The sequence below is a fragment of the Trachypithecus francoisi genome, unplaced genomic scaffold (assembly GCF_009764315.1).
Source record: "Trachypithecus francoisi isolate TF-2019V2 unplaced genomic scaffold, Tfra_2.0 Lachesis_group12, whole genome shotgun sequence".
NCBI classification, from domain to species: domain Eukaryota; kingdom Metazoa; phylum Chordata; class Mammalia; order Primates; family Cercopithecidae; genus Trachypithecus; species Trachypithecus francoisi.
The window spans coordinates 114,184,099-114,201,999 of record NW_022681457.1 but is presented as its reverse complement, the minus strand read 5'-3'; the positions used below and the strand labels follow the sequence as shown (position 1 = coordinate 114,201,999).

Sequence of the window (17,901 nt, the reverse complement as noted above, 5' to 3'; positions counted from 1 at the left end):
TCACTTGAACCCGGGAGGTGGAGGTTGCAGTGAGCCAAGATTGGGCACTCCAGCCTGGACGACAGAGCAAGATTCTGTCTCAAAAAAAAAAAAAGTAAAGGAATAAAGAATGGCTACTTCATAGGCAGAGCAGCTGAGTATTTTCTTTTCCCAGCAACTTTTATCTCCCGGATAGAAATTCTTTCTAATCCCACTTATTATTTGGAATTCTAAATCCAACATTGCTTTCATAGAGATCTGTATTATCAAGATTTGCTTGTATTAGTTAAGAGCTATTGGTTATTATCCAAACAGCCCTTGAAATTACGTTGTTGTGAAGTCAGGCTGCTGTTTTAGGGCTAGGTAAGGTTTTCTGAAAAAGAGGCAATGGTGCAAAGACAGCTGGAAAGACAGAGTTAAAGGTACCTTTTAAAGTGGATCAATTTTATGTAACCAGAATATAATCTTTGTGTTTTATGTGTTTATTGGAAGAGTTGTCACTTAAAGTGATACTCCTCAATTAGCTAAAAATGTCCTGGGCTTTCTAAATAGAAAATATCTCCAAGTTGTACTTATTAAAATGTGACTGGGGGAATTTTAAATTATATTCAGTGGAAGTATATTTGCCCATCTTAATTTTTGTTCTGGTAATTTATTTCTCAAAATTTTGGAGGTGAAGTATTTATTGATTTGTGTGTGTGAAAAACAAGACAAAACACACCCGCTATGAGGATCCTTTAAAAAAAAAAAAAAGCTTTCTGGTTATCCAGATAACACACTTTAATTTTACAATTGAAATGGATAAATTTAACATGACAAAAAATAGCAAATCCTCTGCTCATGGAAAGGTGATTTTCAAACCCTCTTGTCTTACAGAAGAAAACGTTTGGTTGACTAAGAACTGACATGGTCTCCTAATAGGGATTCTTAGCATTTTTAACATCATCCCTGTTTGACTGCTTCTTTTTCTACATTCTCATTTTCTAACTTTTTTCTAGGGCTGCTCTTTTTAGTAAAGCTAAACAAAACCTGGCGTCCTACAGCCTTACTAACCTTTGTTAATCCGCCTGCTCGTCACATCTTTGTATGGCATCTGTGCTCACTCATGGGGGAGAGAGATTCTGGAAGAAGCAACAGCAATAACCAAGGCAAATGTGGGGAAGTGTCTGCATGGGTTGTTAGCATGATGTGTGGGGCCTAGGTTTTACTTCATTTTCTTCAGATAGTGAGGTCGTTAAGGCACGCCATTTGAATAATTTTGAATGACCATAGGGTGACAAACTCACCCCTGTTGTCAATTCTCCTAAGAAATTTGGTGACAAATTTCATCACTTAAGCCAGAAAGTGGAAATTTGGATTAGGGACACCAAATAAACAAATCTTTATATTAATAGAAATGTACATAGGCATATGTCTTAATAGACTTCCACATTATTGAGGGGTTTTTTGTTTTGTTTTGTTTTTTAGTTTTTTTGGTTTTATTTTTAAATTTGGTTAAGGCTTTTTTGCTTGCTTTTTCTTCAATTTAATTTTCCTTTTTTACATTTTAATTTTGGTTATTTTGGGGCCATTTTTTGATTTTGTTTTTTCAAAGGACGCGGATTCTGATAGCGGGGACGATTCTGACAAGAGGTCGTGTGAAGAGAGCTGGAAACTGATTACTTCTCTGAGAGAAAAACTACCTCCCAGCAAGTTGCAAACCATTGTTAAAAAATGTGGCCTCCCCAGCAGTGGGAAGAAACGTGAACCAATTAAAATGTATCAGATACCCCAAAGAAGACGCTTGAGTAAAGATTCCAAGTGGGTCACGATCTCAGATCTTAAAATTCAGGCTGTCAAAGAGATCTGCTATGAGGTTGCTCTCAACGACTTCAGGCACAGTCGGCAGGAGATTGAAGCCCTGGCCATTGTCAAGATGAAGGAGCTTTGTGCCATGTATGGCAAGAAAGACCCCAATGAACGAGACTCCTGGAGGGCAGTGGCCAGGGACGTCTGGGATACCGTCGGTGTTGGGGATGAGAAGATCGAAGACGTCATGGCCACCGGGAAAGGCAGCACTGATGTAGATGATCTCAAGGTTCATATAGACAAGCTGGAAGATATTTTGCAAGAAGTCAAAAAGCAAAATAACATGAAAGATGAGGAGATAAAAGTCTTAAGAAATAAAATGCTCAAAATGGAAAAAGTCTTGCCACTGATTGGATCTCAGGAACAGAAAAGCCCAGGAAACCACAAAGCAAAGGAGCCTGTTGGTGCTGGTGTTAGTAGCACCTCTGAGAATAATGTAAGTAAAGGAGACAATGGAGAACTTGCAAAAGAAGAACGTGTTTCCCAGCTGATGAATGGGGATCCAGCTTTTAGACGTGGACGTCTGCGTTGGATGAGGCAAGAGCAAATTCGGTTTAAGAACTTGCAACAGCAGGAGATAACAAAGCAGCTTCGTCGGCAGAATGTACCTCATAGGTTCATCCCTCCTGAGAACCGGAAGCCCCGCTTCCCCTTTAAGAGCAACCCTAAACACAGAAACTCTTGGAGTCCTGGGACACATATCATCATAACAGAAGATGAGGTTATAGAGCTTAGGATTCCAAAAGACGATGAAGCAAGGAAAGGGAATAAAGAAGAGAGCCAAGAAAAAGGGGGTAAAGGAGCTTTTAAGGATTCCCAGTTTCCATGGGGCTCTCAAGGAATGAGAAGTCAAGATCATATCCAAGTTAGCAAGCAGCACATTAATAATCAGCAACAGCCACCTCAACTACGTTGGAGAAGCAATTCTCTGAATAATGGCCAGCCGAAAAGTACGCGCTGCCAGGCATCTGCCTCTGCGGAGTCATTAAACTCCCACAGTGGTCACCCCACTGCTGATGTGCAGACTTTCCAGGCAAAGCGCCATATTCATCAACACCGTCAGTCTTACTGTAATTATAACACTGGAGGTCAGTTAGAGGGCAGTGCGGCCACTTCCTGTCAGAGGCAGACTGACAAACCCAGCCACTGTAGCCAGTTTGTGACACCTCCGCGGATGAGGAGACAGTTCTCAGCACCCAATCTCAAAGCTGGTCGAGAAACCACAGTATAAATCAGTTACTGGTCAAACTTGAAATCGTGGTGGAAGAAACAGACAGTGTTAGCTCATGATTTGATTTGGTTCTACCTTTGGCCTTGAGTTCTTATTATTTACATTATAAATATTAACTGGTTTTATATTGTTAAGACAAAACACTGGTAAAAGTTTCAACACCTCCCTTTTGCTTGTATACCATAAATGGGCAGTTTTTGAAATTTTGGATAAAGCATCAAGAACTCCTTTTTCTGAAACGTTCCTCCTTTTTAGTGCCTAGATAATTAATATACTTACTTACACAGACTTGTCCCATCTTGATGTAAGTTTGTTATGTTTTTATAATGCCTATAAATTAATCTGACATCCAGAAAGACCTGCCTCTTAGTTTATGCAGACATTCAAAAGGAGAATTTGATAAGCAGAATTAAATGTCTGTTATTCTTCATAAATGTTAGAAATTGGTTTAAAAATAATAACACGCAACTGGGTGGGCACAGCTTTGGATTTCTCATCCACGTCTGTTCCCTTTTTAAAATATAATTAGAATTTTCATAAGCCAAAACTAAAGGTCTTCAAACATATCTTGCCATACATAGCTTTGCATCTTCCACAGAACTTCCACGTCTTCTTTTATTCTGTATTTTACAAGAAACTTATACAATGTTTTTTTTTTCTTTTGAATGTGTCAGAATATGTATGAAATTTGTCATACTAGAATCTATAAATTGGCACTGTGTCCGGGATTCTGTTTGTGGTTTGCATTTTGAAGTTCAGTGTGTCATTTGACACACATGCACACAAAGTGAACTATTCACCAAAATCATGCCAACAGAAATACCAGCAAAAAACTTGTATAGTTTGTAAGGAGGTTATTTGGCCTAGAGAGGGAAGAAGTGGGACATGGGGACAAAGCTACAGCATATGGCTCTGTGGGGCTGCTTTTTTCCAATAGTTGATGAAATAGTGAGATAGAAGTTAACTTTGGTTGGGCTTGGAATAAAGGAGATGATACATAATAAACTATTCTTTGGTTAGCAGTAGTAATGCTCGTAGACACTCAAACAAGGAAGGCGAAGTCCTGATGATCGATCATTTATTGTATCAATACCTCATTTTATTTGGTTATGGTCTCAGTTTGCTTCACTGGAGAATCCACTAAGAAAGATGGATTTTAATGGGAAGAAAAGAATTATTTTTCTACATCGTTCCTCATCTCTTGAGTTTGTCAAAAACTTTTCTGAGAGGCAGTGTGAAGAGCCAGAGATGTCTGAAATTGCCTGACTTCATGTTCTGGAAGATTCCTAAGTCACATGAAATCATCTATCAAACACTTGTCTTCCAAATGTTGTGAAAAACTACAGCCAAGATAGCAGTTAGCATTCAAGGAAGCCTTAAAGATTGTGATTATGTTTTTTTTCCTTTGCGTGTGGGCACTGTGCTTTATTAGAACACATTATTTTTAATCATAGTATTTTTTCTTTGCCTCTAAGAAAATACTTTCTTAATGCACAGAAAGTTGCTTCCAATTAATATTTTTTCCCCTTAAAAAGAGAAGCTTTGAGAGATATTTTTGCTTTCATAGCTAGAACAGTTGAAGTCTTCAACTGAGGTTTTATGGCAGATGAGACGTGGGTAAATGATGTCTGTAATGGGTTGACTTACTGAGATGACAATCTCCTGTGCCATTTGGTTTGAATGCACTTGAGAGGCTGCTTCAAATCAGTCACTTCAATGCATTTTGTGTAAACCCGGTTATCCTTTTTTATTCCTCTTTAGACATAAATATGCTAACTATTCCTTTCTAGACACAATTTATTTTCTAAGATTAAAAATAATAATTGCTAGGTTTGGTGGCACACGCCTACAGCCCCAGCTACTTGGGAGGCTGAAGCAGGAGGATCCCTAGAGCCCAGGAATTCTGGGCTGTGGTGCACTATGCCGGTTGGGTGTAAGTTTGGCATCAATATGGTGATCTCCCTGAAGCGGGAAACCACAGACTTGCCTAAGGAGGGGTGAGCCCAGCCCAGATTGGAAATGGAGCAGGCCAAAACTCCCAGGCTGATCAGTAATGGGATCTTGCCTTTGAATAGCCAGTGCACTGCAGCCTGGGCAACAGAGTGAGAACCTGTCTTAAAAAATATATATTTATTTATTATATTATTCAGGTTTCAACTCTGTAGCAAAAATGGGCTCTCATTTCCCTGACTTGAGATAACATAGGGTAGGTCCATATATTTTCATTTCTTATAGAGGTCTTTTCATGGGAGTGAATGAGTTACTCTCCGCTGGTGATTAGGTAACACTGTACAATGAAGAATTATATAATATATTCATTTACAGCTGTGGATTGTGGTAAGGACTATGTCCACAGTGATATTCCAAAGAATTGGGTTTATATTTGTGCTTCATCTGTTAATCCCAGGTGTCCTCATGTTGCTGAAATATTTAGATAGTTAAAGGATCCCTTAATTTCACAGATGACCAGGAAGAAATTAACCGGGACTTTATTGACTGCTATGTATGTCCCATGATGCATTTCTGAGCAAATGCTTATCCTAGAGAATAACTTTGTATGATTAAAATTGAATCTCTTACTAAATAAGTAACTAGTGCCATGCTTTTGTGAGCTCTTGGTATGGCCCATACTACTTTGTTTTTTGTTTTTGTTATTGTTTAGTGACAGTCTTGCTCTGTCGCCCAGGCTGGAGTGCAGTGGCACAATCTCAGCTCACTGCAACCTCTGCCTGCCGAGTTCAAGCAATTCTCCTGTCTCAGCCTGCTGAGTAGCTAGGACTACAGGCACGTGCCATCACGCCCAGCCAACTTTTGTATTTTTGGTAGAGATGGGGTTTCACCATGTTGGTCAGGCTGGTCTTGAACTCCTAACCTCAGGTGATCCACCTGCCTCGGCTTCCCAAAGTGCTGAGATTACAGGCGTGAGCCACCGCGCCTGGCCTGTTTTTTAAATGTGATTTTTCTCTAAGCTTAAATACCACAAGGCCAAAGAGAAATGGTCATAATTTAAACCATTATTATATTGTTGAGGTATCCCTAGCTATTATTATAGCAAAGTGGGAAAAAGTGTTTATGCTATTGAAGTTATGTAATGATCTGACGTTAATGGGAATATAGAGGAGTCCTAATTAATTGGTATGATGTCACAAAGCAGAATGGTATTCCTTGGAGAGTTAAAGACATTCTCTTTAGTAAGTCTAAACCAAAGGGCATTTTCTTTATTCCTGCTTCTAATTCCTTCTAGCCCAGTGAATTATTTATCTTTTCACTGGTAATGTGGTGAATGGGAATTGTTTATTACATTGAAGTGACTTGAAGTGACCTTTTGTGCTTTAGGTGCAGGTTGACGCTGAAAAAAAACAAAACACTGAATTTGTCACACCTATGTCTGCATTAAAGGCTGTTTTACTACAGGAAGTTACATAGACTTCCTGCAGTCAGCTGCTGTGCCCCCAGTGCCTTACTGGTCCTTTGTAGACTCGCCTTAATGATTTGTATAAATGACTGGGAGGAGGGGATGCTGCCTGTGTCCTGGTGAACCTTAATGAAGGAGCCGTCTTAGGTGCAGTGCAAAACAAGCATTTGTTCTGTACTGTTAGAGCCAAAATTGTGATGAGCAATACTGATAATTGTCCAGTTTATGTCATCTTTCCCAGATTTTAAAATCTGTTATAGATATTCTTAGCTTGAACCACTTTTGATTGTGAAATGTATTAGTTGTTGTCCCATTATTACTGTAAAATGAAATTTTGAATCTTCTTGTTAATAAACTGGATTTCCCCCCTCAATTTCTTAACAATAACAAAAAAATGCTTGAAGATTGTCTTTGAGTGTAAGATCTGCCTTTTCAGAAAGGGAGTGTTAGTTTGTAATGTTATAAAATAAAGACCTCATTCAATAAAAGTTGAAGTCATCTTTTAAGAGTGTGATTTCTCTCTATTTGGGAAGAGGGAAAAGGAAAGCAAGGTAATGCTAACTAAACCTGGTTTTGACTTTTTAATATTTTTACGTTGACTTGATTAGTTTTAAAGCTTTTGCTTTAGCTACTCTTTTCTGTTTAACAAAATTCTGTCCTAAACAAGATCTTTCAGCCCTATTTTATGCCACATTTCACTTACATAAAATCTTTTCTTACAAAAGGTGAATAAGGATATTACTTTCTGATTTGAGTTTAACCATGTTTTTAGTTTTTTCTCTACATACTTTTGGTTTGAAGTTCTTTCAAATGAAATTATTTATTTCCCTTTATATAGGTAGAAACTAAATTTCTAAAAAGTTTTGAGTGACTCTGCAGCTTTTCTTTCTCCTTTAACCTCTGCTTTTCTTCACCCAGAGTATCAATGGTACATTAGAGAGGAAACAGGACAAAGCAGAATATTTTTCTGGAATGGACCACTGGTCTCGATGAAAATTTGTACCTGATGTTGTTTTTTAATGTTTAGAAGCAACGTAATCATGCATGATGGGGTAGAATACAAAATCCACATGAGTTTTTAATGTGAAATCTGAAACTTCAGAGAATTGTTATGCCTGAATTAGTCTGCTTCCGGCCTCATACCTTTTTCCTTCAGGTACTTTGTATTCCTCTGCTGTTGGAGAAACTGATGGAAAAGTTGCAGTGTTCCTACTGTTTATAGGGTGACACAGAAGATTACAGTGTGATATGTGTAGTGACACTGTGCTGATGAGACTGTGACCACACAGTGCTGCTAGTGGTGAGGAGCTAAGTTAAGTGTTGTCAACAACTGGGGTGTCATCTTGGGTGTGGATATTTTCCTTCTGGCTCCTGCTTGCTAATTATAATCTGCCATTAGGAGCCAAGCCTCTAATGTCTAAAACAGCCTAACCGGAAAACTCAGAATGGTGATACTGATTTTACCTTAAATATCACCGTCTCAGAGGTGCCTTAATTGTGCCACCATCCTCTCTCATCGAGAGTACTGCAGTACCCTAACTTGTCTCTTTGCTTCTATTCTTGACCCCTGTAATCCATTGTCCACATAGCAACCAACATAATCTTTTAAAAACATAAATCATATCTTATCAGTGTCCTCAGGGGCTTTCCATTGCATGAAAGAATCTTAGTCTTACTGTAGTCTCCAAGGCTTTACATGTTTTGGCTGCTTACCAACCACTCTTAACACTGTCACTCTCACACCACAGATACTCTGTCTGCCCTTTTGTTCCTTGTATATGCAAAGTTTCTTCCCACCTCTGGGCTCTTGTACTTCTCAAGCCTGGAGCCCATTTCCATCATGCTTATCTCCCCTTCCAGACCTGAGCTCCTGAGCTCTTTCTGCGCAGCCCACCACAAGTTGACTCACTGTTTTAATAATGATGGCCTGTAATTATCTTTTCTTTGTACTTGTTTGGTTCTTCCATGAGAATGTAAACTCACCTAGAATAAATGCCGTATCTGTCTTACTCACTTCGCCAGTCATATAAATCCATTACCTGGAAGAGGGGTTCTCAAACTGTTATGTCAATTAGAATTTGGGGTCTTACGAGAACACAGACTATTGGGCCCACCTCCAGAGTTTCTGATTCACTAGGTCTGGGGCGAGACCTGATAAATTTGCATATCTGATAAATTCCTAGGTGATACTGATGCTGCTGGTCCAGTAACCACCTTTGATAACCAGTGATCTGGAATGGGGGCTTGGTAAGCATTTTCTGTAAAATGCTGGATAGTAAATATTTTAGACTTTGTGGACCATGTGGTCTTTTTTGTGAAACTGTTCAACTCTGTTGTTGTTGTAGGAAAGCAGCCATAGACAGTATGGAAACGAACAAGGGTGGCTGTGTTCCAGTCAGACTGTGTTTACAGAAACAGGCAGTAGGCTGGATCTAGCCCGAAGGCCCTAGTTTGCCGACCCCGATCTAGAAGGTAGCTACTTCTGATAAATATTTATCTAAAAGATCAGTATGTGACTGTGTATATGATCTAGAAGACAGATATATGTCAGTTGCTGGGATAAGTGGTAAGTGACAAATGTGTGGTCCCTGGCCTCATAAAGTTCTCAGAGTTGTGGAGGGAGACAGCTGTAATAACCACACCAGTAGTGAGTCAGTACATTTGTGACAAGTGCCATGATGGAAAAATACAAGGTGCTCTGAAAGGGTTTAACGGGTGCCTTTGGGAATGAAAGGTGGCCTCTTATTGCTCTTAGCTGACAGTGTTTTTGTTTCACTGAGGAAAAAAAGCAATCAGAAGAAAACTTGGTTTTCTTCCTTTGTCTAGTTTTGCCTGCATACCTGTACTGGGCTTTCCCCCCTGTTAGTGGATGAACTGTCCTTGATCCTCTCCTAGCCCAGCCCTTGCTCCCTGCATTCCATACCCTCTCAAGAACTTGTTGAACATTTACCCACTTCTCTTTTACGTCATCAGTTTCTCTCCTGGATTATTGCTGCCAGCAGGCAAACATGTCACCAGTTGGAAAAGTTTTCTGTACTTATTACTTCCCACTTACCCACCTGCCATTCTTTTTTTTTTTTTTCTTTTTTCTTTTTTTTTTTTTTTTTTGAGGTAGAGTCTCACTCTGTCACCCAGGCTGGAGTGCAGTGGCACAATCTCAGCTCACTGCAACCTCCACCTTCCGGGTTCAAGTGATTCTCCTGCCTCCTGAGTAGCTGGGACTACAGGTGAACGCCACCACACCTAGCTCATTTTAGTATTTTTAGTAGAGACGGGCAGGGTCTCACCATGTTGGCCACGCTGGTCTTGAACTCCTGACCTTAGGTGATCCACCCGTCTCAGCCTCCCAAAGTGCTGGGATTACAGGTGTGAGCCACTGCTCCTGGCCCCATTTTTTCTTTTCATTATTTCCTGTCCTCATTCTTACTGGAACTCATCTAGTCAGACTCTTGTTCTCCCCTCACAACCTAAGCTGCTCTTATCAGGGTCATGAAAGCTCTTCTTGATGACAGATTTAGTGCATTTTCTCAGTCCTTATCTTACTGAATGTCTCTGGCATTTGACACAGTTGCCTACTCTTCATGAGACACTTTCTTCTCTTGGCTTCTTCTTTTCCTTGGACCTTTCTAGCTGCTCCATCATGGTCTCTGGCCACAGACCTTGGCTATTTCTGTATGTTTCTCTGTTCCCCCTTCCATTTTTGTACTGATGATGAAGATAATGAGAACTGGTATATTGAGCATGTATTACGTGTATTAATACACATAAACCTTTTACATGTATTGACTCATCGAGTCCTCACAACGCCCCTCTTCTGTGAGGTAGGTATTGCTTATTCCCTTTTCACATACTTTCCCAGTGTAACACGGCTACGCAGCGGGGGAGCCAGAGCCAGTCCCAGGGAGTCATTCTGTCTGCAAACCTCTGCCCCACCTCGCCTTCTGCTGATTTTCAGGTGTCCTCTCTCCAGCCTGGGCCCCTGCCCTGCGCTCTAGATTCTGACATGCAACTACTACCTGACATCCAAATCACTGGCAGGCAGTCACCTTGCATTTGAACCATTTGAACTGGAGGAGCAGCTAGCTTAAGCCAGAAATCCAAGTCATCTTTAGTTTCTGTTTTTCTTCACATCTCATGATCAGATCATCAGGAGATCCTGTTTGCTCTCCCTGTAAAACATATTCTGACTCCATCTCTTTTCACCACCTTTGCTGCTAATACCCTGGTCCAAGCCACCACAGTGCTGGGCAGTGCTGTGACAGCCTCGTGACCATTCTTCTTATTTCCATAGTTCCTCCTAAGTCCCACAGAGAATAATGTTTTTAAAACATATCCCAGCTTTAAACCACCCAGCAGTTTCCATTAGAATATATCCCCAGACCTTACCATGGTCTATAAGGCCATCCATACCCCATTTGCTACCTGATTACATCCGCTGCATCTCTTACCCTTCTCCGTACTCTGCCATTCCATCCGCACAAGTTTCTTGCTTTTCCTGAAGTACATGGTGCCCCTTTCCATTTCAGGACCTTGGCACTTGCTGTTATTATTACTTTGAGTAGAATAACCCCTGCCAAAGACCTCTACATGCTTGCTTAACCCTTCCCAGACCACTCAGTCTAGAAGTCTGTCTCCCATTCTTCTCCCTGGTAGTCTCTAACCCTACCTTTATTTTTCTTCATACTAGTACTCTCCACTAAAATCAGCGTATATTTTGTTTACTGTTTATCATCCCTGTCTCCCTTGTCAGTGGAACCCTGTCTTATTGACCACTAGCATCTGGCACATAGTAGGAGCACAAAAGGTATTTGCTGAGCGGATGGATGGATAATGTTTTAAAAAACATGCTCTGGATTGTCTGGGCTCAAGTTCCATTTTTAGCATTTGCTTAACCTCTTTCTCTTTAACATGAAGCTGACTATATAATACCATCTTTATTTTGTTTTTTTGTTTTTTGGTTTTTTATTGAGACAGAGTCTTGCTCTGTTGCCTAGGCTGGAGTGCAGTGGCACGATCTCGGCTCACTGCAACCTCTGCTGCCCGGGTTCAAGCGATTCTTGTAGCTCATCCTCCCAAGTAGCTCAGACTACAGGCATATGCCACCACGCCCTGCTAATTTTTTTTGTATTTTTAGTAGAGATGAGTTTTCCCATGTTGGCCAGACTGGTCTCGAATTCCTAACCTCAGGTGATCTGCCCACCTGGGCCTCCCAAAGTTCTGGGATTACAGGCATGAGCCACCATGCCTAGCCTAGTACCATCTTTATAAGGTTATTGGGAAGATTGTAATAATTCACGTTTAACATTAAGAACACTTCCTGATACAAAATAAGCTTAAAAACCAGGGTACATAGGTAGGAGAGAACATACTAGTAGAGAGAACAGCCAGTGCTGTGCCTTTATAAATATGGGGCTTATTTTGAACTAGTTAGAATTTTTTTTTTTTTTTTTTTTTTGACATGGAGTCTCTCTCTGTCGCCCAGGCTGGAGTGCAGTGGCACGATCTCGGGTCACTACAAGCTCTGCCTCCCAGGTTCACACCATTCTCCTGCCTCAGGCTCCGAAGTAGCTGGGACTACAGGTGCCCACCACCATGCCAGGCTAATTTTTTGTACTTTTAATAGAGACGGGGTTTCACCTTGTTAGCCAGGATGGTCTCAGTCTCCTGACCTGTTGATCCACCTGCTTTGGCCTCCGAAAATGTTGGCATTACAGGCATGAGCCACTGTGCCCGGCCATTAGGATTTCTTATAAACATAAATGCCTACGGAAAAAATTGACTTTTATCACCACGCCTGGCTAATTTTTGTATTATTAGTAGAGATGGGGTTTCACCAGTCGGCCAGGCTGGTCTCGAACTCCTCACTCAGGTGATCCACCCGCGTCAGCCTCCCAAAGTGCTGGGATTACAGGCATGAGCCACTGTGCCCAGCCAAAATGTGTTATTTTTTAATGTGCCTTCCATAATTAGTTTTTGTCACAAAATGAACAGAACAATAGTATGTGAATCTCATTAGCCATTTGTTGGGGGAAATGGTGATGATATAGTGTCCTTTTTAAAAGCTCATAAGTAGCCTGGTTTGGGGAGGGGGCAATTCAGTAGATGATGTTGATATTTTGACTATCAGTTGTGGTCAAAATGCAGTTAAAGTTTTATGTTTGTTTGTTTTTGTTGTTGTTTTTGAGATGGGGTCTCACTGTGTCCTCCAGGCTGGAGTGGAGTGGCACAATCTTGGCTCACTGCAACCTCTACTTCCTGGGCTCAAGTGATCCTCCCACCTTAGCCTCCTGAGTAACTGGGACTACATATGCCCTCCACTATGCCCAGCTAAGTTTTGTGTTTTTAGCAGAGACAGGGTCTCACCATGTTGCCTGGACTGGTCTCAAACTCTTGAGCTCAAGTGATCTACCCGCCTCTGCCTCCCAAAGTGCTGGGATTACAGGCATGTGCCACCACACCTGGCCCAGTTAATGTTTTTAGATTCATAGGGCTATGGGAAATCTCTCATGTTAGTTTTGGTTACTAAAGCACGGCCACAGCTATTAGGGAAGGTCATCCTCATTCCTTAACTGTCAGAGTCTGAGAATTTTGTGTTCATTGGTAGTTTGGCCAGCCTGTCCACTTATTCTTGAAGAAATCCTCAAGATAAAGTATTAACATTTTTTTCTACCTGATGATTTTTAGGTAAAACAGCAGCATTTCTGTTTTTTTCTAAAATAATTCCGTGTAATGTATAGTTTTTCCCCTACTCCCCAGCTTTTTGAGACATTTCAAACAGAGAAGCTGAAATAAATACTATAATGAACTTTTGTATACCTTTCCTGAATTATGTGAAAATTATAGATATCATGACAGTTTTTTTTTTTTTCTTTTTTTTTTCTTTTTTCTTTTTTTTGAGACGGAGTCTCGCTCTGTCACCCAGGCTGGAGTGCAGTGGCCGGATCTCAGCTCACTGCAAGCTCCATCTCCCGGGTTCACGCCATTCTCCTGCCTCAGCCTTCGAAGTAGCTGGGACTACAGGCGCCCGCCACCTCGCCTGGCTAGTTTTTTGTATTTTTTTTAGTAGAGACGGGGTTTCACCGTGTTAGCCAGGATGGTCTCGATCTCCTGACCTCGTGATCCACCCGTCTCGGCCTCCCAAAGTGCTGGGATTACAGGCTTGAGCCACCGCGCCCGGCCGATATCATGACAGTTTACCCCAAATACTTCCATGCTTATCTCCTAAAATCAAGAATTTTTTTTTTTTTTTTTGACAGAGTCTTGCTCTGTCACCCAGGCTGGAGTGCAATGGCGCAATCTCAGCTCACTGCAAACTACGCCTCCCAGGTTCAAGTGATTCTCCCACCACAGCCTCCCAAGTAGCTAGGACTACAGGCACTTGCTATCATGCCCAGCTAATTTTGTATTTTTAGTAGAGACGGGGTTTCACCATGTTGGCCAGACTGGTCTTGAACTCCTGGCCTCAGATGATCCGCCTGCCTCGGCCTCCCAAAGTGCTGGGATTACAGGCATGAGCCACCGTGCCCAGCCAGGAATATTCTCCTAATACTATCCCATCTAGGAAATTGAATACAGATCCAATATTGATTCAATATTAGATCATGTACAGTCCATTTTCAGATTTCCCTAATTATCGCAAAAATTAGGAGAGTGTTTTAATCCAAGATCCAGTCAAGGTTTATATATTTCATTTGGTTATGATTTTTAAAATTTTTCATAATACTGGTATTTTTGAATTGTCTAGGTCACATTCTGATTTGTCTGATTATTTCCTCAATATTAGATTCAAGTTAAACCTTTTTGTTAAGAATGCTATAAAGGGGCCAGGTGCGGTGGCCCACACCTCTAATCCCGGCACTTTGGGAGGCCGAGACAGGCAGTCACATGAGGTCAGGAGTTCGAGACCAGCCTGGCCAAATGGTGAAACCCCCTCTCTATTAAAAATATAAAATTTAGCTGGGCATGGTGGTGCACACCTGTAGTCCCAGCTACTTGGGAGGCTGAGGCAAGAGAATTGCTTGAACCTGAGAGGCAGAGGTTATAGTGAACTGAGATTGTGCCACTGCACTCCAGCCTGGGTGACACAGCAAAACTCCATCTCAAAAAAAAAAAAGAAAAAAAAAGGAATGCTATAAATATAAAGGGGCCAGGCACGTTGGCTCACTCTTGTAGCCCCAGCTACTTGGGAGGCTGAGGCAGGAGGATCACTTGAGCCCGATAGGTCTAGGTTATAGTGCGCTATGATGGTACCATTGCACACCAGTCTGGGTGACAGAGGGAGACCTTGTCTCCAAAAAAAAAGGAAAAAGATTGCTATAATGGTGATGTTGTGTACTTCCCATTGCATCACATCAGTAGACATAAAATGTCAATTTGGTCTATTATCGATAATGTTAAAGTTTGGTAAATTTGGTTAATGTGATGTTTCCCAGCGCTCTCCATTGTAAATATTTCATTTCTCTTCTTACTGATAGATATCTGGGCATGGACTTTGGATCATATGCATATTCTGTTTCCCATGCATCTTTTACTCAATTATTTTAGCTTTTTGTTGTTTGTTGTTGTTGTTGTTGTTTTTAAGATGGGATCTCTTGCTCTGTAGCCCAGGCTGGAGTACAGTGGCATGATCTCAGCTCACTGCACCCTCTGCCTCCCGAGCTCAAGTGATCCTCCTACCTGAGCCCCTCTAGTAGCTGGGACTACAGGTGTGTGCCATCACACCTGGATAATTTTGGTATTCTTTTGTAGATGTGGGGTTTGGCCGTGTTGCCCAGGCTAGTCTGAAACTCCTGGACTCAAGCAGTTTGCCTGCCTCAGCCTCCCAAGTGCTGGGATTATAGGCATTGAGTCACTGTGGTTGGCCTATTTTAGTATTTATTAATGATCCTTGCTTGATTCAGTTGTTACTTCTGGGGTTGCAATATGGCAATTTTCCAATTGTCATTTCTTCTGCATTTATTAGCCACCCTTTTTTTTTTTTTGATTTTTGTTTTTCGGATGGGATCTTGCTATGCTGCCCAGGCTGGAGTGGCTATTCACAGACCTGATCATAGCACACTGCAGTCTTCAACTCCTGGGCTCCAGGGATCCCAGGGGCTGGGCATGGTGGCTCACACCTGTAATCCCAGCACTTTGGGAGGCCAGTAACTGCCTCAGCCTCAGCCTCTTGAGTAGCTGAAATGAACAGGTGCATGTCCCATGCCTGGTAATTAGCTAGCTTTTAAAAAATTTTTATTTAAAGAAGAGTTTCCCCTTTTTCTCTCCTTCTTTCAGTATCACCATGGAGTCACGAATTCTTTCTATATTCAATGTACTATGTTATTTTTCTGTTGATTTATTGGCCAGTGGGATCCTGTGTCCGTCTGAAATGGCCCTAGTGTTTGAGGTCTTCTGTCCTTTCTGACACAAAATATTTCAGACTCACCTGGTACTTTCCTTGCTTCAGACCTGGAAACAGCTATTTTTTTCAAGGAGCCCTGGTTCCTTTTAGTGGCCTTGGCATTTAGAAACCAAGATCTAGGTGCTAAGAATGCTTAAAAAAATAACCTTTAAAAAAAATTGCCTGAGGCCAGGCGCAGTGGCTCACACCTGTAATCCCAGCACCTTGGGAGGCTGAGGCGGGTGGATCACAAGGTCAGGAGTTTGAGACCAGCCTGGCCAACATAGTGAAACCCTGCCTCTACTAAAAATACAAAAAATTAGCTCGGCATGGTGGCGCACATCTGTAGTCCTAGCTACTCGGGAGGCTGAGGCAGGAGAATCGCTTGAACCTGGGAGGGGGAGGTTGTGGTGAGCCGAGATCACATCACTGCACTCCAGCCTGGGTGACAGAGCGAGACTCCATCTCAAAAAAAAAAAAAAATTGCCTGACATTTTGATATTGTATTATCATGTCAGAGGGCTTTCACGTGTTTTTAAAATGGTTCATCTCTTGGTCCTTCCTCTAGTACTGTGTGGGTAGGCAAGTCAAATGCTAAAATCTTCATTTAAAGATGAAGAAAGTGAGGGTTAGAGTGGATTTAACTTTCTCAGAATTATAAGGCTAGTAAGAACAAGTGCCAGGACCCCAAACCCAAGCCTTTTACCTGTTTAATTTTTTGTTTCTTTTTTCTTTTTTTTCATAACATGTAGTCTCCTAAAAAGTGTGTTTAGATACCTAATAAAGCTGCGTAGTTGGCTGGTGGTCTTGGTCACTGCCTGCCCATCTAAAGAGAACACTTCCTTTGTGAAAATAACTGACAGATGACCAGAACCATAGAGGATATGTGCATCCTTGTGAGCATTGCTTTGGGAGCTCCTTTTGTAATGGAGTTTGCTGAATGGCTTTCAGCAGTGCTTTGTGATGCATGGAATGTTTGATATGGGACTTGGAGAGCTGTGTTTGGAAACAGTGGATAGTCATACTTAAACACCCTTTGTCTCATGACAGCCTGTAATTCGGTCACTGCTAGAGAACCAAAAGAAGTAGCAGGGCTGGGTGTGGTGGCTCATGCCTGTAATCCCAGCACTTTGGGAGGCCAGTGGTGGGCAGATCACAAGGTCAGGAGTTCGAGATCAGCCTGGCCAACATGGTGAAACCCCGTCTCTACTAAAATACAAAAATACAAAAATTAGTCGGGCGTGGTGGCGGGTGCCTGTAGTCCCAGCTACTGAGGAGGCTGAGGCAAGAGAATCACTTGAACCCGGGAGGTGGAGGTTGCAGTGAGCCAAGATCACGCCATTGCACTCCAGCCTGGACAATAGAAAGAGACTCCGTCTCAAAAAAGAAGGACGAAACCCTGGCAGTCCTTCTTAGAATGCTTATGCTTCTGCCGTAATTTTGTGTGTGCTGTTCGAAGGTCTCTTTCTTAACCCTATGTATTTTATTTTCACTAAAGTTCAAGTTTTTCAAATTAACAACCTAAGGAAACTTTTTAGACATTTGTCCCCTATTCTCTCCCCACCGTGAGAGTTTAATATCTCAGATTTACTACATTATCTGTATACTGTATGTATTTGTACTTCATATATTAAAAGACCAAGATTTTTTTCGTCCTCTCAGAACCATTTTTTGGCCATTTGAGGTGATAAAATGGCCTTATTGAAAAATGCATGGAGTAGATGAAAAAATGAAGGATAAATCTGATTTGTATTACAATAATCCTTTTTTTTTCTTCTGTGACAGAGCGCAGTGGCGCAATCTCTGTTCACTGCAACCTCTGCCTCCCAGGTTCAAGCGGTTCTCCTGCCTCAGCCTCCCGAGTAGTTGGGATTACAGGCATGTGCCACCACGGCAGCTAATTTTTGTATTTTTAGTAGAGACAGGGTTTCGCCGTGTTGGTTAGGCTGGTCTCTAACTCCTGACCTCAGGTGATCCACCCGCTTCAGCCTCCCAAAGTGCTGGGATTACAGGCGTGAGCCACTGCGCCAGGTCAGTAATCCATCTTAT

General features: G+C 41.6%; 1 protein-coding gene across 9 annotated transcripts in view; it reads left to right on the top strand.

Annotated features, from left to right (window-relative positions):
- The window catches only part of KIF1B (kinesin family member 1B), a 187,841-nt gene that overhangs the window by 100,956 nt on the left and 68,984 nt on the right, over positions 1-17,901 (top strand). The window contains exon 21 of one of the 9 annotated variants that reach the window (XM_033228430.1): positions 1,574-6,961. The exons of the other annotated variants lie outside the window; for them this stretch is intronic. Within the exon in view, the coding sequence (XP_033084321.1) occupies positions 1,574-3,058 (1,485 nt within the window). The 3' untranslated portion in view covers positions 3,059-6,961. Of the gene's footprint in view, positions 1-1,573; positions 6,962-17,901 lie in introns of those variants that run through there. 9 annotated transcript variants of the gene reach the window in all.